General features: G+C 44.5%; 1 protein-coding gene and 1 pseudogene across 1 annotated transcript; both read left to right on the forward strand.

Annotated features, from left to right (window-relative positions):
* Nucleotides 1-22311, forward strand: part of LOC148514742 (G protein-coupled receptor family C group 6 member A-like) — a 55409-nt pseudogene extending 33098 nt beyond the window's left edge.
* On the forward strand, nucleotides 1371-2662 carry LOC148514743 (uncharacterized). The gene is made up of 3 exons (XM_088480997.1): nucleotides 1371-1534; nucleotides 1866-1891; nucleotides 2103-2662. Exons 1-3 carry the CDS (start codon nucleotides 1512-1514, stop codon nucleotides 2660-2662), a joined length of 609 nt encoding a protein of 202 aa, XP_088337123.1. The 5' UTR covers nucleotides 1371-1511.
* Nucleotides 22312-25515: the final 3204 nt, after the last annotated feature.

A 25515-nucleotide genomic window follows, 5' to 3' on the forward strand; every position in this document is an offset into this window, starting at 1 on the left:
ACCATACCTTTTGGACGCATTTACCCATTAGCTGAACCTGAAATGAAGGTCCTTAAAGAATATCTTGATGAAAATACTACAAAAGGTTTTATTCGTCCTTCAACATCACCAGCAGGAGCTCCTATTTTCTTTGTGAAAAGAAGGATAGTTCATTAAGACCATGTATTGATTACAGGGAACTGAATAAAAATACAATTAAAAATAGGTATCCTCTCCCCCTCATTTCAGAATTGTTGGAGAGGCTTCAAACAGCTAAACTTTTCACTAAATTATATCTATGAGGGGCATATAACTTAATCCGCATAAGACCTGGCGATGAATGGAAGACTGCATTTTGTACCAAATATGGACATTATGAAAATTTGGTAATGCCTTTTGGGCTGTGTAATGCCCCTGCAACATTCCAACATTTTATAAATGATGTTTTTAGAGATCTAATTGATCAGTATGTTGTTGTATATCTTGATGACATACTAATCTTCTCAAATTCCCAAGAAGAACATCACCAACACGTGCGAACTGTGCTTGAGTGTCTTTGTGAGCATCAGTTATACATTAAGCTGGAGAAGTGTGAATTCTATCAAACTCAGGTTCAGTTTTTGGGTTACATCATTTCACCTGAAGGCTTAAAGATGGATCCTGACAAGCTTCAGTCTATTTTAGATTGGCCAACTCCAAGAAATATTAAAGAGGTTCAAAGGTTTATAGGTTTTGCCAACTTCTATAGACGCTTCATTAAATATTTTTCCAAGATCGTGGCACCAATTACGACAAATCCCATACTAATTTATCCCAACCCAGAGCTCCCTTTTATTCTCGAGACAGATGCTTCAGATTCTGCAGTTGGGGCGATTTTGTCACAAAGAGTAGAAGATGTTATTGCAACCATGTGCCTTTTTCTCCCGTAAAATGACTGCCTCTGAATGAAATTATGACGTGGGAAATAAAGAACTATTGGCCATTGTATCTGCATTCACTGAATGGAGGCATTTGCTAGAGGGGGCCTTACACCAAGTGATTGTACTTACAGATCACCAAAATTTAGAGTTTGTTAGGGCTGCTAAGAGACTTTCAACCCGGCAAGCCAGATGGAGCTTATTCCTGAATCATTTGATTTTGTTATTTCTTACAGACCAGGATCTCACAATGGGAAAGCTGATGCTCTATCCAGAGCATATATTAATGACTCTCCTCAAGTGGAATCAGAAGAAACAATCCTCCCTAAGTCACACTTTTTAGGAGCTATTGGCACAGGTGAGCTGATATCTGATATCAAAGAAGGCTACAAGACAGAACCCATCCTTTTAAGTCCTCCTTTAGATGTACATTTAGCCTACAGGAACAACTTATGGAAATACGAACATCGCTTGTATGTACCAGCATCAGCACGATTAAAAGTACTGCAATTTGTCCATGACTCTACACTGGCAGGCCACAAGTGTGTGCAAAAAAGCCATGAACTGTTATCTCATTATTTCTGGTGGCCAAAATGTAAAGAGCATGTTAAAAAAATGTGTACTATCTTGCAGTATTTGTGCCCGATCTAAGGTTCCCCATAGTTCACCACTTGGACTCTTACAACCATTACCTATTCCCTCTCATCCATGGGGTACATTTCCCTGGACTTTATTGTTGAGTTACCACCATCAAAAGGTAGGACTACAATCTTAGTGGTGGTGGATCGACTCACAAAGATATCCCACTTTGGGCCCTGTCATGGACTACCCTCTGCGAAAGAAACAGCAGAATTGTTGATTAAAGAAGTGTTTCGACTATATGGGGTACCTGATGATATGGATTCAGATCGGGGGGTTCAATTTACTTCACATTTTTGGAAGCAATTTTGTACAGCTCTTGATATAAAGATTAACCTGTCAACCATCTTCCATCCACAATAAAATGGTCAAACAGAGTGAACCAACCAGACATTAGAACAATATTTAAGGTGTTATATTTGCCATCTGTAAGATGATTGAGTTGATGTTCTCCCAATGGCAGAATTTTCATATAATAGCTCTCAACATTCCTCCACCAAACAGAGTCCTTTTTTTCCAATCTGGGGTAACACACAAATCTGCTCCCTAATTTTCCATGGGATTGCTCTATTCCTGCTATTGCGGAAAGACTACAATCTCTACAAAGTAATCTTGAGGTGTTAAAAGAAACATTGCATCATGCCCAGGACAGTTACAAGAGAATTGCTGATAGGCACCGTAAAGCTGCACCAGTTTTTAAGATTGGCGACAAAGTCTGGCTCTCTACACAAAATCTAAAAATAAGTGTGCCTACTCCAAAACTAGGGCCAAAATTCATAGGTCTATTTAAGATCTTAGCTCAGGTCATTCCAGTTTCCTTCAGGCTTGAACTTCCAGAGTCCATGAGGATTTATCCAGTTTTTCACAGCTCCCTGTTGAAACCAGTCATGCCAAATCCATTTCCTGGACACATCTTACCTCCCACAGATCCTGTCCGAGTAAATGAACATGAGGAATTTTTGGTAGAGGGAATTCTGGATTCACGCATTCATCGAAACAAGCTTCAATATTTGATAAAATGGCAGGGGTATGGTCCAGAACACAATTCATGGGAACCAAAAGAGAATGTTCATGCCCCTCAATTACTGCATGAATTCCATCAGAGATATCCAAATAAACCTGGCTAATTACCGTCCAGAGGACGTTGTTGAAGGGGAGAATACTGTAATGAATTGTATCTGACTTTCACACCTCCGGCCACAAGAGGTCACTATTTGTTTCTGATTTGCCCTTAGTTTTGCCCTTAATCAAGATGGCCGGTGTTATCTCAGTGGACTCCATCTTGGATCCTGTTTCCTTTTTGGCCTATAAATAGCCATTTCCTGATTTAACCATGCTTGAGTATTCTGCTTGCTCAGCTTCTGTTACTTGTTCCTGCATACCTGATTTACCTGTGATTAACTCCTGGTGTACCAACATTGGCATACATCTGACTACCTGCTTGGATACTGACCGGATCTTCATCTACTGGTTCAGCTTCTGAATACCCGGCTGCTTATATACCTTCTTTTGGCTACTGGACTCCAGGTACGTTACCAAGGACGTGACAAATACACTCTATACATTGTTAATGTGGTAAATGACTATACTAGCTGCAAATGTCTGGATTTTAAAGGAATATCTACATATGTGCATAGAGGCCCATTTTCAGCAAGCATCACTCCAGTGTTCTAATGGTACATTGTGTTTGCTAAGCGTGTTAGAAGACTAATGGATGATTAGAAAACCCTTGAAATCCCTTGTGCAATTATGTTAGCACCGCTGAAAACGGGTTTGCTCATTAGAGAAGGTATAAAACTGGCTTTCCTTTGAGCTAGTTGAGTATCTGGAGCATCACATTTGTGGGTTTGATTATACTCTCCAAATGGCCAGAAAAAGAGAACTTTCATGTGAAACTCGAGAGTCTAGTCTTGTTCTTAGAAATTAAGACTATTCCATGTGAGAAATTGCCAAGAAACTGAACTACAACGGTGTGCTCCCTTCAGAGAACAGCACAAATAGGCTCTAACCAGACTAGAAAGAGAAGTGGGAGGCCCCAGTGCACAACCGTGCAAGAAGACAAGTACATTAGAGTCTCTAGTTTGAGAAATAGATGCCTCAAAAGTTCTCAACTGGCAGCTTCATTAAATGGTACCGCAAAAAGCCAGTGTCAACGTCTACAGTGAAGAGGCGACTCCGGGATGCTGGCCTTCTAGGCAGAGTGGCAAAGAAAAAGCCAAATCTGAGACTGGCCAATAAAAGTAAAAGTATAATAAGGGCAAAAGAAAACAGACATTGGACAGAGGAAGATTGGAAAAAAGTGTTATGGACAAATGAATCGAAGTTTGAGGTGTTTGGATCACACAGAACATTTGTGAGATGCAGAACAAGTGAAAAGATACTGGAAGAGTGCCTGATGCCATCTGTCAAGCATAATGGAGGTAATGTGATGGTCTGGGGCTGCTTTGGTGCTGGTAAAGTGGAAGATTTGTACACGGTAATGTCATACCCTGTGGACAGTGCTTGATTGGAGCCAATTTCCTCCTCCAACAGGACAATGACCCAAAGCACACCTCCAAGTTATGCAAGAACTATTTAGGGAAGAAGCAGGCAGCTGGTATTCTGTTTGTAATGGAGTGGCCAGCGCAGTCACCAGATCTCAACCCCTTTGAGCTGTTGTGGGAGCAGCTTGACCATATGGTACACAAGAAGTGCCCATAAAGCCAATCCAACTTGTGGGTGGTGCGTTAGGAAGCATCGGGTGAAATTTCTTCAAATTACCTCAACAAATTAACAGCTAGAATGCCAAAGAATGCCAAAGGTCTGCAATGCTGTAATTGCTGCAAAAGGAGCATTCTTTGATGAAAGCAAAGTTTCAAAGCAAAGGACAAAATTATTATTTCTAACCTTGCCAATGCCTTGACCATATGTTCTATTCATTTTGCAACTCATTTGATAAATAAAAGTCAGTTTTCATGTAAAACATGAAATTGTCTGGGTGATCCCAAACTTTTGAACGGTAGTGTATATTTATGTATGAGTGAATACATTTACGCGATGAAAGGTCTTGTTACCTTATTCATTGAATCACCCTCATACATATGACAGTGAGTAAACTTTGCAAGTGGTGTACTAGGCAAATTATATCATGAGCACTCTTATAATCTGAGAATGAGAGAATATAGGGATAATTACAGACATATATAGCAGAACTCAATATAGTAAACAGAAATTACAGTATGTGGTACAGTAATGTTCAGTTTTCTCTACTCTGTAAAATGTACTTTTAAAACTACATAATAATAATAATAATAATAATAATAATAATAATAATTAATAATAATAATCCCAACAATGTCACAATTAAAAGTGTTCATAAAATGTAAATAAATATCCACTAAATAAGTCTAGAGTGCAAAGTATACGGCTGCAGTATGTAACAATGTTGCAAAAAATAACTATTCTGTAGGCTTTACCCAAGAAAAGCTATACCCAGATGGGTGCAGGATGCACTGTAACAGATTGGGAAAAGGTTCAGGGGGAGATGTATCAAACCTCCCAGAGAAACAAATTGGCCATTGCATCTAATCAGCTTCTAAATGTCATTTTACAGGCTGTGATAGAAATCATTTTGCATGCTGTACTACCGGTATCTCTCTCCAAGCTTTGTTAACTCCTCCTGATATCTCTCGAAGGTTTGATACATTTCCCCTCAGTCCTTAAAGAATACTTACCCTAATGGATTACATAATGTATGTGTTATTGCTTCTTGATGGAATCACTAAAGTAATCTGTGATGTCAGAAGCTTCCTGGAGTGCTAATTAGCTGTAAATATATAAATCTGTTCCACCAGTTTGATGTAGAAAAACAATCAGATCACTACTGTAGATTGCTGTTCAGATAATGTCATCACCAGCAGTGACTTAAAGGGGGTATCCACAGGGCTGTAGAGAGCGCCGCCGGGCCCAGGTAAAGAGGGGGCATGGTCTCATCATGGGAGGCGTAGCCACACCCCCTTGAGAAGAAAAAAAAACACAACACTTGTGCAGTGCCGCTAGGAGGTGCTGTGAGCCCCTCAGCCTGGCGCAAAGCGGGCTGAGGGGCTCCAGCATTCAGACCTTCATGTCGCCGAGGTGCGGGTACCACACTGAACGGCGTTCACTGAACATCATTCAGTGAAGGAGCCCGACCTCCTATCTCAGAACATGCTGAACCTGACGAGCATCGTCAAGTTGACGGCATGTTCCGTAGAAAGTCGAGGTCGGCAAGGACCCAGCGTACACGGGCATCGCTGATCCTTGCCAGCTATCCATTAGCAGACTTTCCTAACAATCCAACGAAAACCTCCTGGTTTTGGTTGCATCGTGTAGAATGTCTGCTAATGGACAGGCCCCTTTACTGTGATGTGAGATTTCTAAAGCATTAAAGATACAATGTGACTGCAGCTTGCTATTAGACTGTGTCCATTTCTCAAGACGTGATACTGATGAACATTCAACTTGATCTTTAAAAATATTAAGGGGGTCTATTCATCATCTACAAAAGTAGGGGAAAATTAAGATTTTTATACGGTAATTCATCATTCTTGTAACACAGGGATATAACTCTCCGAACACTTAAAACCACCTTTTTACCTCTCCAGTGCCTGTCCAGGCTAGCGCTGGGGTCCACTCGCACTGTGCAACACTGCTGGATAGCACAGAGGTCCGCTCACTCTGCACATTGCTCTCAGCTGGTGCTGAGGTCTACTCCTGCCACGTCTGCTCAGTGTCTTGTCACTGAGCATCGAGATAGCTCTTCGAAGTCACTTGCTCACAGTGTGCCTCCCCAGCATGATGGTATAAAACTGTAAACCAGAGTTCCCTCCAGAACAACAGTATGGGCGCAGCCATGTTGGACTCTATATTTAACACCTGCGACAGGCTTCCGCAATCTGTTGTACAAACATGATGTTGTCTATCTTGACAATATTCTCATATTTGTCAATGATCTGGAAGAACATCACCAGAAAATAAAGGAGGTTTTGACATGTCTCCGTTCCAATCATCTCTACTGCAAATTGGAGAAGGGTGTCTTCGAGGTCAAGTCCATTCCCTTCCTGGGATATATAATTTCAGGTTCTGGTCTCAAAATGGACCCATAAAAACTCCAAGCTATTCAAGAATGGCCACTTCCTAATGCTCTCAGGACTGTACAGCGCTTCCTTGGGTTTGCTACTACTACTACTATCGCAAATTCATAAAGAACTTTTCCATCATCATTGCACCTATCACCGTGCTCACCCAGAAAGGTGCCAATCCATACCGCTGGTCAGAGGAAGCAAAGGAAGCCTTCCAAAAAAATCAAAAAGAAGTTAATTTCAGCTCCTGTTCTTCATCAACCTGATGTCTCACAGCCATTCATCTTGGAAATTGACGCTTCTCCTATGGATAGTGGACGCAACCCGTATTCAGGGAATAGACTAGACCTATTCCTGAGTCGCGGAGTCTAATGTGCTGGTGGTATTCACCAGGGACCCTCGCAAGAAGGTATGGACTTAGCTGCATCTGACACACAGGTCGTGGCCCTAAGGTTAGGTTTCCCTATAAAGGTGCTGGTGATTAGTAGAGTGCAGGGAACTTGTAGCGTAGTAGACTAGTCGGGTCAGAACCAAACAGATGAGATGGTACCAAGTAGCAGACGTAAATGGATCACAGGGAATAGCTGAGGTTATAACCAGATATCAAACATGGAATCAGGGGTCAGGCAGAATCGGAGTCACGAACAGGCCAAGGTCAGAACCAATAGTCAGGATACACACAGGAACGCTGGAGTATGGTAATGGAGCCTATACTCTGGCACTGGAGTGCTCCCAGGAACTTCCTTTTATAGGTCAGAGTTCAAACTAGCCCCAATCAGTGCTTCCTATTTGAGTGCCTGTCACTTTAAATCTTTAGCAGAGCGGCGCGTGTGCTCTGAAGAAAGCCGCCTGCCGGGGAAGGAGAGGAACAGCTTACAGTGGGTGCCGGGGATCTCCCGCCCACTGTCCCACGCCAGCCAGGACTCCAGTGTCGCCGAACCAGGTAAGAGAGACCTGGATTCGGTGGTGCCATGACACGTAGGAGTTGGAGCCATGCTATTTCAATGCGCTCCTGATGGTCTTCTTCACCCCTGGGGATTTTTCGCCAGAAGATTCACTCCGGCTGAGTGCAAATACTCTATTGGGGTTCAAGAACTTCTTACTATTAAGTTAGCTTTAGAGGATGGAGCTATCTTTTGGAAGGAGCTGTGCATTCAATTTCCATTCTCACAGACCATAACAACCTCTTATATCTTAAGACAGCACATTGTCTAAATCCGAGGCAAGCCAGATGGGCCCTCTTCTTCTCATGATTTCACTTCAAATTGTCTTTTCGTCCAGAGGCCCAGAACCGAAAGGCCGATGCCATCTCTCGCTCCATGGACAAAGAACATTAGACTACATACGCTGAGAAGCATCATTGATCCAGTGGCCTACTCTGCAGTCGGAGTAGAATCCTCACCACCTGTTGGGAAAACTCTTCTCAAGCCCGCATTAAGCAAGAAACTGCTACATTGGGCTCATGCTTCCTGCGTTGAAGATCATGCAGACATAAAAAAGACCTTCAAGTTCATTTCCAGGTCTTACTGGTGGTCCTATCTCAGAAAAGACGTCCAACACTTCATTGCCTCGTGTAACAAGTGTGCCCAGTGTTAAGTGCCTCGACAGTCTCTAGCTGGGCAGTTACTTCCTCTCTCTGTTCCAGAACAGTTGTGGACACATCTGTCAATGGACTTCATTACCGATCTTCCGGTTTCAAACAAGATCAACACCATCTGGGTTGTATTTGACCGGTTCACCAAGATGGCTCACTTCATACCCCTTACTGGTCTTCCGTCAGCTCCAAAGTTGGCTCAATTATTCATAAAAGAAATCTTCAGGCTCAGGGAGTGCAGTTTGTTGCCAAGTTTTGGCGTTACTTGTGTTATTCACTTCAAGTCAAAATCAAATTCTCCACTGCCTATTATTCCCAGTCCAATGGTCAGACGGAAAGAGTCAACCACGCCCTGGAGTCATTTCTTCATTTATTTATATACTCCTCTCAGTATACAGTAACTAGGCTGAACTGTTTCCTTGGGTGGAATTTTGTCACAACTATCAATACCATTCTTCATCTGGTTCCATGTCCTTTTATGCCACCTATGGTCTTCACCCTTGAATTACTGAGTTTCAGCCTCTTCCTGCCTCACAGATTCCAGCTTCGGACCGCACCTTGCAGCACTTTGTGAAGGCTTATGAGTGGTACAAGAAGTTTGCTGACAGGAAGAGGAGAGAAGTTCCCAATCTCAAGGAAGGTGATCAAGTTTGGCTCTCTACATGAAATCTGCAGTCAAGAGTGCCATCAATGAAATTTGCCCCCTGCTACATTTGGCCATTCGTCATTGATAATGTAATCAACCCAGTTTCATTTATTTTCAAGATACCTCCCTTCCAGAGGATACCAGATCCCTTCCATATTTCTTTACTGAAACCACTCATACTCAACCGGTTTCATTTAACACTTCCAAAGGCATTCCTGGACTTTTGCCTCTAACATCAATACTCCTCAGCTGATCCAAGCATTCCATACCAAGTTTCCACAAAAGCCCAGGGGTGCTGTCAAGCTCCGGATACTTAAAACCACCTTTTTACCTCTTCGGTACCTGTCCAGGCTAGCGCTGAGGTCCGCTCATGCTGTGCATCACTCCCGTGTAGCACAGAAGTCCGCTCACGCTGCACATCGCTTCCTGCTGGTGCTGAGGTCTACTCCTGTCTCATCTGCTCAGTGTCCTGTCACTGAGCATGGAGATGGCTCTCTGCAGTCACTTGCTCACAGCGTACCTCCCCAGCATGATGGTATACAAACTGCAGCCAGAGGGCCTGATTCAGAGCCGGACGCTCTTTCAGAGCGCTCGCTCTGAATCAATGCCCTACTTCCCTTATTTAGAGCGGCCTCCTGGCTGCTCGCATAGCTGTGGGTGACCACCCACAGCTATAGCGAGTGGCCAAAAAGATGGTCGCGATGGTCAAGACCATCGCGACCATCGGGCTTGCGACGAGACCCTTGTGGTAGGGTCTCGTCTGCCACAACCCCAGGAGTGCTTTTGGCTCTATCAGAGCCAAAAGCACTCCCACTGACATCACTAGTGATGTCAGTGGGGCCGGCCCCAGACGGTAGGCATTCCCATGGGAACGCCTCCGTCTGGCCAGCCACACCCCCGGCATGCCCACCAAAGGGGGCGTGCTGTCACTCACCCCCTTTGGTGTGAGACCCATAGCGACGGCTTGCCCATCGCTATGCGGGTCTTGCACATGCGCATGATGGAGCCGGCTCCCTTGTGCGCATGTGCACTTAGCCAACATCGACCCGCTTGCGAGCGCTCAGCGCTCATGAGCAGGTCTGAATCAGGCCCAGAGTTCCCTCCAGAACAACAGCATGGGTGCAGCCATGTTGGAAACTGTCACCTGACTCTCCTCCACCACTCAGAGTGCTGTTCCCAGACCAGCTGATCGCAGCATCCAATCCCTGGGGATCCTCCTCTATAAATTTATTTTCCTGACTGGCCTCTGTGCCAGTACAACATAACTTCTTGCTAAAGTTACAGCTCAGTGCTGAGCTCCCAGGTACTCTGTATCTAAATGGTCCCAGTCAGTTATATCCAGATCCAACATCTCGTAAACATGTCTCCTATACCATCTTGCACACCAGTATGGTTTTATCACTGACACTTGTTCTTACAGCAACCATCGGATCCAACCGATACCTTCAATTATCGGTCTCATGTGATGCTTCCAACATCGGACTCTTATCAATTACAGTAAGTTCATCAATTCCTCAACATTGGTCCCAGCTGATCAAGTTAATCAAATCATCAACATCGGACTCTTATGAATTAAGTTCTTCAATTCACAAACATCGGTCCCAACCGATCAAGTTCATCTATTCTTCAACATCGGACTCTTATGAATTAAGTTCTTCAATTCACAAACATCGGTCCCAACCGATCAAGTTCATCTATTCTTCAACATCGGACTCTTATCAATTAAGTTCATCAATTCTTCAACATCAGATTAAGGGCCTGATTCAGAGCCACTCGTAAGCGGCAGCTCGTTCGCTCCGAGCGATGTTTGCCCAACTGCGCATGCGTACGGATCGTTATACGCATGCGCGAACCAGTCAGTGCGGCCGAAATTCATGTGCTCGCAAAATAGCGAATGCCTGCTAATTTGAGTGACAGGATGAGGCGTATGTGGGTGGTAACAGGGGAAGGTGCTTGAAAACGGGGAGTGGAGATCCGATCGCAGGCGTGCTTAAAGGTCAAAACGGGCGTTTTATGGGTGTGCATATTTAAAACAGCAGCGTCATTGACCACGTCACTGGGTTTTTTTTAAGCCAGAACTGCTCGCAAACTTGTGGTAGCAAAAACCAACCACAAGAATAGCGAGCAGCTCATACCCTGTTCGATGTACTTGATTAATCTAATAAATAGCGGACATGACGTAGGATGCGACCGGCCAGGGGGCGTAGTTTCCCAAAAAACGACCGCAAGTTCTGTTCGCTCGTTCAGACCAAGAGGCGTGAACAGACCGCAAACAGCGAACGGTTCATTTGAATAGCCACCCCTATTTTCAGGACGAGCGAGCGCTAATTGCGTCCGGCTCTGAATCAGGCCCTAAATTCCATCAAGTTCTTCAAATCAACAACATTGGTCTAAAACTGATCCAGCTCTCAATCCAGCATCATCAGTCCCAATCCGATTCTGCTCATTCATTCAGTATTATATACGCAGCTCCATTCCAACCTGCTGTTCAAAAAAGACTTTCTATTCCTGTTCTCGCCTTCGGACCCATCATCCACTGTCGTATCTCTACCTCCTCACATCTATATATAAGGAGGTCCTGCCTCAACTCACCTAAATTCATCCACACCTCTCAAATCTCCTCTTCAGTCTCCCACGCCTGTTCCAAACCAAAACCAATCCTCAGGTGTGACAGGTGTTATTTAATAGCATTTATTTAAATATGGAAATCTGCAATATAATATTCTGTCATTAAACAAATAAAACCTACTTACTAATACCAGATGTAGAAATATTATCCTTTACTGAAATATATTTTATTAGGGTAAGATCTTTGATCAAGGTAATTACTGATTTTATAGTTGATGTCATAGGAAATGTTATGTGATGCCAGTTACTAGAAATCCGTAATGTAATCATGTTCATGCTGAAAATTTGTGAATCTCCAATACATTCCAGGAATGTACTGAAAGCATACTTCCCAACAGTGATGGTCAGTTTCTCAGGACAAGGGGGCATGTCATGAAGGGGGCATGGCCACACCCCTAGGGGAATTCCTAGTGCTAAAAAATGTGCCCTCCTAATACCTTTGTCATGGGTACCAGCAACATATGCACACAGCACTCATTCACTGATGCTCTACCCAACTGATCAGTGATCTGGATAAAGCAATCCCAATTGTGTGATTGGGCCAGAGGGCCTGATTCAGAGCTGAACGCTCTGACCAGAGTGCTCGCTCTGAATCAAGGCCCTCCTACCTTTTTTTGGAGCGTCCTCATGGATGCTCGCATAGCTGTGGGTTACCACCCACAGCTATAGCGAGCGTCAATGATGATGGTCGCGATGGTCTTGACCATAGCGACCATCGGGCTTGCGACGGAGACCCTGCGGTAGTGTCTCGCTGCCGCAAGCCCTGGAGTGATTTTGGCTCTATCAGAGCCAAAATCACTCCCACTGACATCACTAGTGATGTCAGTGGGGCCGGCTTGAGATGGTAGGCGTTCCCATGGGAATGCCTCCGTCTGGCAGGCACGCCCACCAAAGGGGGCATGCTGTCAATCAACATCGACAGCAAGCCCCCTTTGGTGCGAGACCCGGAGCGATGGAGAGCCCGTCGCTCGCTGGGTCTCGCGCATGCACACGACGGAGCCCCCTCTGTCGTGCGCATGCGCAGTTGGGGAACATCGACCCACTTGCGAGCGTACTGCTGCTCACGAGCGGGTCTGAATGACCCCCAGAGGCCCTGATTCAGAGCCGGACGCTCTGAATCAGGGCCGTCCTACCTATTATTGGAGCGGCCTCCTGGGCGCTCGCATAGCTGTGGGTGACCACCCACAGCTTATGCGAGCGGCCAAAAAGATGGTCGCGATGGTCAAGACCATCGCGACCATCGGGCTTGCGACGAGACACTGCGGTAGGGTCTCGCTGCCGCAAGCCCAGGGGTGCTTTTGGCTCTATCAGAGCCAAAAGCACTCCCACTGACATCACTAGTGATGTCAGTGGGGCCGGCCCCAGATGGTAGGTGTTCCCATGGGAACGCCTCCGTCTGGGCAGCAACGCCCCCGGCACGTCCACCAAAGGGGGCGTGCTGTCACTCACCATCGACAGCACGCCCCCTTTGGTGCGAGACCCATAGCGACGGCTTGGCCGTCGCTATTCGGGTCTCGCGCATGCGCACAACGGAGCTCCCTCCATCGTGCGCATGCGCACTAGGGCACCATCGACCCGCTTGCGAGCGCTCAGTGCTCGCGAGCGGGTCTGATTCAGGCCCAGAGCCTTCACATTGGGACTATCTTGCTGAAATCAGTAACATTGAGAAGTATGGTGTATGCAAGATTATACATACTGCATCATTATAAGCTAGCCCATTCATTATTTAATCAATATATCTATATATATTATTTATGCACTTTTACAGGTTCCCTTTTCTAATTGTTCCAAATCATGTATTCCTGGATATTATAGAAAATACTCTCTCATAAGCTGCTGCTATGAATGCGTTGGATGCACAGAGAATTATTATTCACCTGAAGCAGGTAAGCATTTTATTCACTAAAAAAATAGAAGGACTTATATGGTGCATCTGTCAAAAATATTGATACTGAAACGTAGTCTAATGCTGGCCATACACTAGTATGACCAGCATAAGATGCGATTCATCATATGTTTTACCTTGAACTCCCCGGCAGCTACCTGGCAGTCAAAAAGCACCAAATCGTGCGGCAGGGACTGCCAGGAAGCTGCCGGGGAGTTCAAGGGAAATCGTGGGATGAATTGCAGGTCGTACTAGTGTATGGTCAGCAGTACAGGTCCACACACACTGGGGTCTATTTACTAAGCAGTGTTAGGAGACAGAGTGAAAAGTGATAAGGTGCCAGCCAATCAGCTCCTAACTGCCATCTCATAGACTGTGTTTGAAAAATGACAGTTGGGAGCTGATTGGCTGGCACCTTATCACTTTTCACTCTATCTCCTAACACTGCTTAGTAAATAGACCCCACTATCTTTTAATGTAAAACTCAGGTCACACATGAAAACATCCTCACAAAGCATTACTTAATATCACTATAAGTTACATTGGAGCTACCATTTTATAATTAATAGATTTGTTTGTATATTTATAGGCATTGCACAATATTTGCAAATTCTTAGTACTCAGATGAAGATATAGTTTGAAAAAATGTGCATTTGACAACCAACAAGGTGTATTAGTTTTAAGGAGGAGATTTATCAAAGCTTCGAGAGAGATAAAGTGGAGAGAGATAAAGTACCAACTAATCAGCTCCTGTCATTTTTCAAACACTGCCGGAAAAATGACAGTTAAAAGCCTGGTTGGTAATTTATCTTTCTCCACTATTTATTTATATGTTGAATATAATCATCAATCAGCATGCTGAAAATTAGATGATCAGATATTATATTATTTACTAATTATACTGCATTTGGAATGCAGATATTTTGCTACAGTATTCAGATGCAAGCGTCATGCTGCCCAGTTTTTCCGTTCACAGCCATAATCATTAGTATTGACCCTCACACCTAAACCATGCTGTGTGCAAGAGATTGGTCTGACACATGCATCATTTTAGGATATATTCACAACTCAGAATATGACACTACTCAGACTACAAGGCCTTGACACTCACATCAAACTACCATTGTTCTGTTCTGTTCCTCTACCCAGTGGCAACACTGTTGCCACCCAGAAACACCCATTTCAAATATAGACGCCTCTGATTCAGAATCTCCTAGAAATATACAAGGATGCATATGTTCACTATTGTAGTTTGTTAATATTTGCTAGATGCTGCTGCACACACAGCTGCATGCGACTCAGAATCAGGTCCGGGATACAGTCAGGATCCCACCCGCCGATATCCCGACACTGACAGCCCAACATGGAACTAAAGATAGGCATCAAAATCCAGACGCCTATCATTAGCCCTACTTCAAAATACTGACACCTGGCATACCGAACGAAGGTAAGCTGGGTGTCTTAGCATCTAGCCACCGGGGGGGAAGGGTTAGGTTTATGGACCCCGGGTGAGACTTAGGGTTAGGCAACCCCCCGGGAGGGTTAGGGTTAGGGTAGGCAAAGAGGAGGTTAGTGATAGGCACCATTAGGGGCTGGTTACGGTAAGGCACCTTCCTGGGAGGGTTAGGTTTAGGGTGCGGGGAGGGGGGGTTAGGTTTAGGCACTAACGGGGGGAGATTAGGGTTAGGCACTAGGGTGGAGGTTAGGATTAGGCACCACTAATGGAGGGTTAGGGTTAGGGGGGAAGAGGGGAGGGTTAGGATACTTACCATCCCCAGTTGGGAATTAGGTCCGTCGCTGTTCTGCTGTCGGTATTTGATCCGGTGGCTATTCAGCCGTTGGCATTACGTACGGATTCCTCAGGTCCAAAATATATAGTTCCCAAATAGAAACAATAAGTGATATTTAAATTAACTCAACTTTTCATTTCCTTATTCGGAAGTGTGGGTGGACCACAATCTAGTGATATAATAGTGATTATGCAAAAACAAAAGTATAAAAGATTCTAAGACCCACATGTGTACTGTCATCAGCTAAACACGCTTACTAGCCCTCATATGATCTTGAAAATCAGCTCAGCCTAGCTATACAGATGGACTAGGCAAAATAAATGAATAACATATGGATAACTTTATATTGTATACTAATATATATTTGTTTGCTCCAGATATGACTGGATGTCTAAAGTGTTCTCAAAGTCAGTGGTCGAGTAATGGAAGCTCTCGATGTGAAAATAGGACTGCAGAATATTTTGAATGGAAGGACCCATTTGCTATTACACTATTGACTTTTGCTGCTATTGGGTTTGTAGTTATGCTAATAATAGGAATTCTGTTTGTCAAATATGCTGACAGCCCAGTGGTTAAAACAGCAGGGGGGTATTATACATACTTATTGATGATATCCTTATTATTTAGCTTGGTGGGAATTTGTTTTTTCATTGGAGAACCAAGTGACACTATCTGTAAGATCAGACAACCTCTCTATGGTATCAGCTTCACCATCTCTATTTCCTGTATTTTAATCAAATCTATTCGAATTCTTCTAGCATTTGAATCGGCCGCTAGGGGACAAAGGGTAGTAACATTAACCTACCAGCCATTCATTATTATCATTGTCTTAACTGGGATTCAGTTGTGTATTTGTACAATGTGGCTTATACTGAAAGGTCCTTCTTTTATTAAAATTTACCCAACAGTTCAATTGATAAGCCTACAGTGTGATGAAGGATCTTATGTAGCATTTGGCATTATGTTAGGCTATATTGGGTTACTTGCATTGATTTGTTTCCTACTAGCGTACAAAGGAAGGAAATTGCCAGAGAAATACAATGAGGCCAGATGTATCACATTTAGCATGCTTGTTTACATGTTTGTCTGGATTCTCTTCATCCCGATTTACACGAATGGCACTCGTGGCATGTACCTTTCTGCTGTACAAGCTGTTGCCATACTGGCCTCAATATATGGAATGATATCCTGTCACCTTTTACCAGTTTGTTACATGATAGTTTTCAAAAGAGAAACTTGTAATCGAGAAATGTACCTTCAGAGCGTTAGTAGATTCTACCAAAAGAAGGTGCCATCAATTCATCAAAAATCCTCAGAACTAGAGATTCCTTCTGCTAACCTCAAACAAAATTCTAGAGCTGTCCATTTCACTCAGATGAATTTAAGTTGTTCTAGAATAGTAAGAAAAAGACATAAGAGCTGTTAGCTGTAATACATTATGTAATATGGCAAAATCAAAAACTATGTAAGTATCACCTGAAGATGTACAAAATAGACATAATTACTTATTTTATTCCAGTACAATTTTGTCTGGTGATACACACACTCACTGAACCTTATTTACAAAGTGCACCGCAAGTTGCTTTGATTTTGAAATCCTGCATCAACATGTATCGCAGAACGCTCTTCATGATGTATACTCAGGCTATGCTTCTGAAAATGTGTCTACATTTGCAGGAAGGAGGGAACATTACAAAAGTGTAAATAATACATCAATTCCAATCTACCACTTTAGAACAGGATAAGTTCAATATCCTGGCGCAGGGGATGCTGGCGATTGGAATACCAGCGCCGGAATTCTGACACCTGTCAGAATCCCGGCGCAGGCATCACGAAGGTAAGTAGCGGGGTTCGGGAGAGGGTAAGGGGTTAGGCACTAGGGGTAGGGTTAGGCACTAGGGGGGGAGGGTTAGGTTTAGAGTGCGGGGAGGGAAAAGTTAGGTATAAGCACTAGGGGGTGAGGTTAGGTTCAGACACTGAGGAGGGAGGGTTAGGGTAGGGAGAGGGGGAGGGTTAGGATACCTACCGACAGGTGTCAGTATCCTATCTCTGTCGGGATGCCAGCATTGGGAATTTGACCGCTGGTGTCCTGAGCACCGGCATCCCGTACCGATTCCCTTTAGAACCACCTCTTCTCCTCTTAAACACCATTTTTTTTCTAAATGCTCCTGAGGCAAGCCTTGTTTATATCTTAATTATTCATGAGGGTGAGCAGTTATCAGACATATTTTTAAGACATGTTACTTACAAGAATGTTCACCTAGAAATATATAGTATCAGACAGGACACAACAACTACCAGCTCTAAACTGGGGAAAAGATCAAGATATTTTGCAGACTAAAAATAAGTGTGTCTTCTTCAAAGCAATGAAAATTTCAATCTAAATTCTCGCTCTGCAAAATATATATTTTTTAACCAGAATTATCTATGTGCCTACTCTGTACTTAGAAAGGTACATACAGGTTGAGTCTCCCATATCCAAATATTCCGAAATACGGAATATTCCGAAATACGGAATTTTTTTGGCATGACTGAGATAATGAAACCTTTGATTTTTGATGGTTCAATGTACACAAACTTTGTCTAAGGCACAAATTGTTAAAAATATTGTATAAAATTACCTTCAGGCTTTGTGTATAAGGTATATATGAAACATAAATGAATTTCATTTCTGTGCACAAACGTTTTTTGAACCACAAAATTATTGAAAATATTGTATAAAATTATCTGCAGGCTGTGTGTATATTTGGGTCCTATTCCCAAGATATTTCATTATGATATGCAATAATTCCAAAATACAGAATATTCCATTATCCAAAATACCCCTGGTCCCAAGCATTTTGGATATGGAAGACTCAACCTGTACTACTTTATCCATAAAATATCTGCATCACCACAAATACAGTCATCTTTATCCACGCCTATGCTTTTTTTGTGTTACTAAGAGTGCCACTTCCAGCACAAAATGAGGCATGTGACTTATCCAGTACTGTATTTTGCACTGAACCACAACTGCTTTGCGCATCATCTCTGGTGATTTCTGGTGAGAGGAAATAAAAATGTGACATTTCCCCACCACCACTTCCCAGATCGCATATACTGTAACAAAAAACGGTGTTATAAATGGAATATTACTAATGCAGAGGCAAATGCAGGATTTCTACAGGGGTTTTCTGAATGCTTGATTTAGGAACCCGACGCAACTGCAGCAATAAGCCTAAAACAAATGCTTTAAATTGTTTTATGTACATAACAAGTACAGTATGGTTGAGTTGCTTAATCACACTGCCTTATCTTTATCTATTGATATAAGTAGAATGCTCAAGAGGATAAAATGGTTTTTACACACAATAAAATAACATATTACATGCAGTGAAATTAGCTGAATTTGCCATTTCGTCGTGTGTTTCATACTTGCTGATTTTTATTGTCTCCTCTCCGGGAGAAGCCAGGAGAGGACATGCAGCTTACAGTTTTGGGGAGCAGGAACGGGCTCTCCACATCAGTAGACCCCACCCCATCATGTCAAATAACTGCGATTTGCCATTCAGTGTGTAGGGGGCATGACAAAATGATGCGATTTGCGGTTCAGTGTGTAGGGGGCATGACAAAATGATGCGATTTGCGGTTCAGTGTGTACGGGGAATGACAAATGATGCGATTTGCATCATTTTGTCCTGCACCCTCCCTATGGACTCGAGATTCTCCATATTATCACCCGAACTTGCCCACTTCACTAGAAAGGGACGGAATGCAGGAGATCCATCCTTGGGGGTGTGGGAGACTACCAGAAACATCATGAGCTTCCTGCAACTTCCGGGATATTAGGCAAATATGCTTTCAGGTGTGTTCAGCTATACAGTAAGGTACATTTACCATAGAGACTAAAGTTGTTGCTGCATCCACCATGGGGCTGATGCTGTTAACTGGACTGCAAATAAGATGCTATTGTTTTAAGTTTTCTTGGTTACCTGGTGTGTTTGAGCCCTTAGAACAAATACTTACATATTAACAATCACAGTCAATATTTCACATACCCATGCATTGCTATTGACTTCCACTTTGCATCAGAAAAGCAACTTAGCTTGTGAAGGGGCTATTAAGTGACGTGCGGTGAAGTAAATGGCTGGGGAGGCACTGGCTAGTTTCAGAGCCAGATTTACAGATACATATATGAACCTAAGGGTTCATGTGGGCATTATACAAAGGTGCAGCAGTATATAGTGCTGGAAATTTGTGTGTTTTGATCTGAGATGTGCAGAAAAGGTAGATGGGGGAGGCAGTGCCTCACCTGTCATACACTTTTTACTCCAGACATTTGACTCTAAAAATGATTAGAATAATACAAAGAAGATATTTAGAATATTTTCTTGAAATTTTTATAGTCAAAACTCTGGAGTATGCCTAAGTATGACAGGATAGGTTCTGCCTCACCTCACCGCACATCAATGGGCTACTTATAGGACTTAATGACACACAGACAAGACAAGGACAGACAGAAACACAAGCAGACCTGATGGACAGACACTTGGACAGTACTGGAAGACACGCTCCCAGGACAGACTGAGAGACGCACACATTGATATGGATCGAAGGCATATTCACAGGAAATACAGATGGACACACTAGCAGTGCTTTAAAAGAGACTAACAGGGTATATAGACACACTGGAAGACAAATGCTTGTCTTCCAGCACACAGTGCTGGAAGACAAGCTCATAGGACATCACATTGACACCACTGGGAGACAAGCCAGATCAGACAGACAGTGCTCACTCTCTTTCCCCTACAGATCAGGCAGCTACAGATTTTTCTCCTCATGACATATAGGAGAGACTCAGCACATGATTGGTCTATGCCTGAATGGCCATATACCTTCCCTTTAGCAGCCTAGTGCAGTGCACAGAAAGGCAGTATACTGTACTAATTTTCTGCAGGCAGTGACAGACAGGTTGTACAAGACTAGATGAGGGCTGCCTAAGCGGGAGACTATTTAAGAAGCCTACATTTTTTGTGATGGGTAGCCTAGAGAAGCTGTTGCTAGGCAGTTTTTAGTTTGTGAGGTTAAACCTGTATCACTCTTGCATTACTTCAGGAATTGTGCCAGTTTTTCCGTCCTCCACTGTCTAAGCCTCATTTTCTCTTGTAATTTTTTCTTTACTTTCCTGTTTATTACTATAAAATTTTTCTTGTCCTCTTTAGCTAATTTCAACCCATACCCCGTTTAAGCCTCCCCCCCTCCCTTGCTTGCTTTACTTCACTAATCCTTTCCCACCTTAATGTTGTGCTGTGTTGCCCCTGTTAATCTCCCTTGCCCAGTCAGGATGCCCCATCCCAAGCGATCTGCATCCCCTCCCCTCCATTTAGTGGATGCAGCTCGCCCACTCGCGGCCACGGGCCACCGCCGGCCTGTGTTCTTGGCGTGCCCTCCTTCACCTGGGGAGCCCACCGGTGTTCAGCCCATTCTTCAATCGGGCGGTGAAGCAGCTCCCCAGTTTCCCTCCTCCAGGCCCCTGCTGCCTGTGCGGGCGGCGGTTGGGCTTGGTGGAATCCACGGCCACGGTACTTTCACTGCCCGCCTTACCTGCCAGTGGTCCTGGTGTCCTGTGTGACCCGGGTGTCCTTCCGGGCATTGCAGTGGATGCTGGGGCTGGAGAAGGGTCATGTGATGAGGCGCATGCCAGGGACAGGGAATCCTCAGCTGTGCTAAACAATAATAATAAAGCGGCAAGTGGCATATGGACCCCTGGCCTCTCTGTGGAGGTCTTAGGGCCCTTGCCAGCCGCTACCTCCACAGGCGCCATTTTGGGGGCTGCCAGGGAAAGCTCTGCAGCTCCTGTGATGGCTGAGCCTGTCACACATTTGCCTAGGGTGCCACTTGCTGTTTCAGCTGCATATGTGCAGGCCATGAGCACTGGAAGCTCATGGTCAGCAAGTTATAGTTTACACCCTCAGCCCACTATTTTAAACTCTCATAATACTTTTGCGGGTTATGCTGTGAATACTTTGCCAATTAATGCCCCTCTTTATCAGGCCGTGCCTGCTGTCAGTACGGCTCGGCAACCGTGTTTCCAGATGTCAGGGTCGAATCCGATCAATTCTCAAGTACCTTTGGTGGTTTTCTCTCCCCAGGCAGTGCAAACCACATGGTCATTAGGCGCACATCATGTTTTTCCCCAGCATTCCGGTTTCCCCCCTATGACTGTTTCTTACCCCTCATACACCTCCTCGGCCCCTACTTTTAGCCAATTTCCTTATGGTCAGCCGAGTTTTCTGGGGTCACAACAGCCACTTAGCCCATAGGCTCCTGGCACCCTGCTTATGCTTCACCCGTGGCTTGGTTGCCTGCATACCCCCCACCAAACGCTCTGCAGCAGAGTTTTCCTCAGTAACCAGTAGTTTCCGCCCCTTATTTTAGCCCTGCTTCCCAATTGTGTCAAACTGTTCCTGTTACTGCCCCGCAGGTGCCTCCCATCCCTCCGACCCCACCCCCCCTCCCCCACCCCCAGTTGCTGAGTCAGTGTCCTCCATGGATTTTAACACGTCTTTTGCCACACCCAATGTTCTCCCTAGTGGTTCAGCGACAGCTGCGGTACCAGATGCGGTAGTACGTAGAAAGAGGTACGTGTCTCAGGACAAAGTTGCGGCATCAGGGAGCAATACTACGGGGACGGCAGGAGTGATATCGGAGGATTCGGAGCTTCCGGGCCCTTCAGGAACAGGTGAGCATACATCTGCACAAATTTCCAATGACAGTTATTCATCTGATTCATGTACTAGCAGCGAGTCGTCGGGGTCCCCTAAACGCCCGCGGAAATTAGCAAAATTGATTGCGCATCACATAGTCAAGAAAGCGACAAAGAGCAAGGGTCCTGAGAAAACAGCTGCTCCTACGGAAGTGCCACCATATTATGATATGGTGCATTGCGCCAATACCGCTATTACGAGGGGTTTAAGGAAAAGAATCCCGGAAAAGATAAGAAAGGGGAAATATATTGATATGTTTACTCTCACGGATGACATGAAGCAGCATTTTGAGAAGGCCAAGAAGACAGGTGGCATTGGGGAGAATGCTTTTCGCAGTATCCCATCATTGGATGAGGGGTATTTTAGTCTTGGCAGCTTGTTACCTTGAAACTATGTCAGGGGAACACATGAACATGCTAAATATATTTACCTCGTTCATGATATGTTCTTGGCTTCTTGGGGTTATGTTTGGAGATATTACGATGAAAAATTTCGTCATAAGCAAAAAGGGAATTCGGTCATGCCTTTAGGGGTAAAAGATGTAGAGGTGTCGATAGAGGTAACCCAAAATAATAAAAACCCATTAGAGAGTCAATATAAGAAGCCGAGTGTAGTAGGGAAGGGCAACTCAGGGTATATGGCAAAAGGTAAATGCTTTGCCTTCAATGATGGGAAATGTACTAAAGGGGCGAATTGTCGTTTTCGTCACTCCTGACGCAATTGTGGGGGAGGACACCCAGCCAAGGACTGCAAGGGCAGGTGTGGTGCGCTGGGGCCACTAAATAGGGCGCCAACACCCATTGTTTTAGAGGAACTTAGTAAGTGGTTGGAGCGTTATCCTATGCGGGATGATGCAAAGTTTTTGTTTGAGGGTTTTAACTTAGGTTTTCATTTTCCGTTTCTTTCCAAGTAGTTGTCCATAGGAATCTCAGGTCGGCGAGGGAGTTACCGCTGGTGGTGCGGCAGAGGGTGGATACGGAAGTTCAATTAGGACGTATGTGCGGTCCTTTCGATGTGGAACGCCTGCCGGGTTTGTGCATTTCCCCCCTGGGGTTGGTGCACAAGAAAGTTCCCAGCAAATTCTGTTTACTCCAACATCTGTCTCATCCGCGCGGGGGCTCTGTCAACGACGCCATTCCCAAGGAGCTTTGCAGGGTGCAGTATCAGCTGTTTGATGAGGCCCTGTGTTTGATTCGCACTTTTGGCCCTGGGGCGTTAATGGCAAAGTTAGATATCGAATCGGCTTTTCGGCTACTGCCATTGCACCCCGATTCCATGCGCTATATGGGTTGTAAGTTGGAGGGTACGTTCTACGTTGATAAGTATCTGCCCATGGGGTGTTCTGTTTCCTGTGCCTATTTTGAGAAATTCAGCACATTCCTTCACTGGTGCATTGTCGCGGGCACAAGTCAACATGGTGTTGCCCATTATTTAGAAGATTTTTTCTTTATAGGTCCAGGAAACAGCTATATTTGTCAAAAAAAATTGTTTTCAGCCAGCTCGTTGTTTCATGTTTTGGGGGTTCCAGTTGCTCATGAAAAGACAGAGTGCCCCACTTTTTATTTGTCCTATTTGGGTATCGAGGTCGATACCAGGGCGGGATACTGCCGCCTCCCGGCAGATAAGGTCCAGAAGCTTTTGGGGCAAATACAGGAATGTTTACAGCTAGAAAGGCTCCGGTTGAAGCAGGTGCAGTCCCTTTTAGGCTCTTTTAATTTTGCTTGGCGGATTATTCCTATGGGGCGAAATTTTTGCCGTAATCTTGAGAAATCAACGACGGGTGTGCTAAAGCCGCATCATACCATCCGCCTCTCTAGGGAAATCAAGGATGACCTTCGAGTGTGGTTTTCCTTTTTGTCAAATTTTAATCAGGAACTCATGTGGCCCTCTAGTGCGGTTTTTAATTCCACTCTGCAATTATTTACTGATGCGGCCGGGTCTACGGGTTTCGGAGCATTTTTTCAAGGGGAATGGTGCATTGCGCATTGGCCGCTAGCATGGTTTGCACAGGGTATCATGGCCAATCTATTGTTACTGGAGCTATTCCCAATAATTGTGGCTGTGGAGCTTTGGGCCACCAGATTGGCGAATCAGAGCATGGAATTTCGGTGTGACAATTTGGGGGTAGTACATGCTGTTAACAATCAGCGCTCCTCTTCCCCTGAGGCTTTGCGGCTTCTGAGGCATTTGGTGCTGTGGTGTTTACAGTTTAACATAAATTTTTCAGCAGAACACGTACTAGGGGTTGAAAATGACATAGCGGATGCTTTGTCACGTTTCCAATTTTCTAGATTTTGCGCTTTGGTGCCTGGGGCTGCTGTTATTGGCTTAACATGTCCTCCTTATGTCTTGCTGATTATCGAACAGGCGTAGCTTGGATGGCGCGTAAGTCCTTGGCACCATCTACATTACGGGCATACACATCTGCGTGGCAGGACTGGGAGGCTTACAGGGTTAAGTATGGGGATGCGGGTAAGTCCCAGGAGGATTGCTTGTTAGCATTTGTTTGGGGTCACTATGAAAGGGGTAGATCTAAGGCAGCCATGGCTACAGCGTTAGCGGGTATTTCCTTTCACTCGAAGATGTATCACAAACCTGATCCCACCAAGACCTTTGTGCTATATAGGGCTCTTAAAGGTTGGGCCCGATAGAGACCTGCCGCAGGCCCATTGATTTGAGCTTACTATGGGACCTTGTGTAAAATTCCCCGTACTAAAACGGATCAGACTGGCCGCGGGAAGTGGGTTTCCCTTAAATCCCATGCCATACCTGACATCTGCCCTTTGCGCCTTGCGGCCCTTTACAGTCAATCAAAGCCGGCGGGGGGTTTTCAATTTTTAGTTCATGTAGATTCTTCCCCTCTTACGAAATTTCAGTTTGTGGCGGTTTTTAGGCAATGTTTACTTGCTTTAGGCTTGAAGAGTGAGGAGTATGGTACTCACTCTTTTTGCATTGGCGCTGCTACGTGTGCTGCGGCGGAACGACTGCCAGCGGCTGCTATTCAGCAGATGGAGAGGTGTAAATCAGCTGCATTTAAAAGTTATGTATGTTGTGATAATTTGTGATGTTGCGCCAACTCAGAAACGCTGCTTACCTGTCAGTTTTTGAAAGATTAGCTTTCAAAAACTGTGGATGTGAAGAGATTTTTTAATTTTTCCTCCGAGGGGGCCTTGGTTCTAATTGGCTATACAAGTGGTCCACGGAAGGTTTTTTACGTTTTCTCTTTCGCCTGGGTTTATGTACTAATATTGTATATCGCATGTGTTGTTCATTTACATGATTTTGGGTTCACAGTACACTATCATTTACATGGTTTTGGGTTCACAGTACACTATCTGATGGTTAAGTGTCTTCTTTTTCAGCATCTACGGGCTCTACGGAGCAAGTATGGCTGGTGGGCAACTCCTATATGTTTTGGGCTGAAAGACACCCTCTAGCTAAAAGAGCGGCTATGCTAATGGGTGGCCGCACAGTTAGATGGTTTGGAATCCGAGGATTGCATTGGGACTCCCTTTGGATTTGCTTTTTAGGCAGGAGAGGCAATGGGCCTGTCCCGATTGGTTGATTCTACATTTAGGAGGGAATGATGTAG

This window comes from Taudactylus pleione, unplaced genomic scaffold, assembly GCF_031769625.1.
Source record: "Taudactylus pleione unplaced genomic scaffold, aTauple2 ptg000259l, whole genome shotgun sequence".
In the NCBI taxonomy this organism is placed as follows: Eukaryota; Metazoa; Chordata; class Amphibia; order Anura; family Myobatrachidae; genus Taudactylus; species Taudactylus pleione.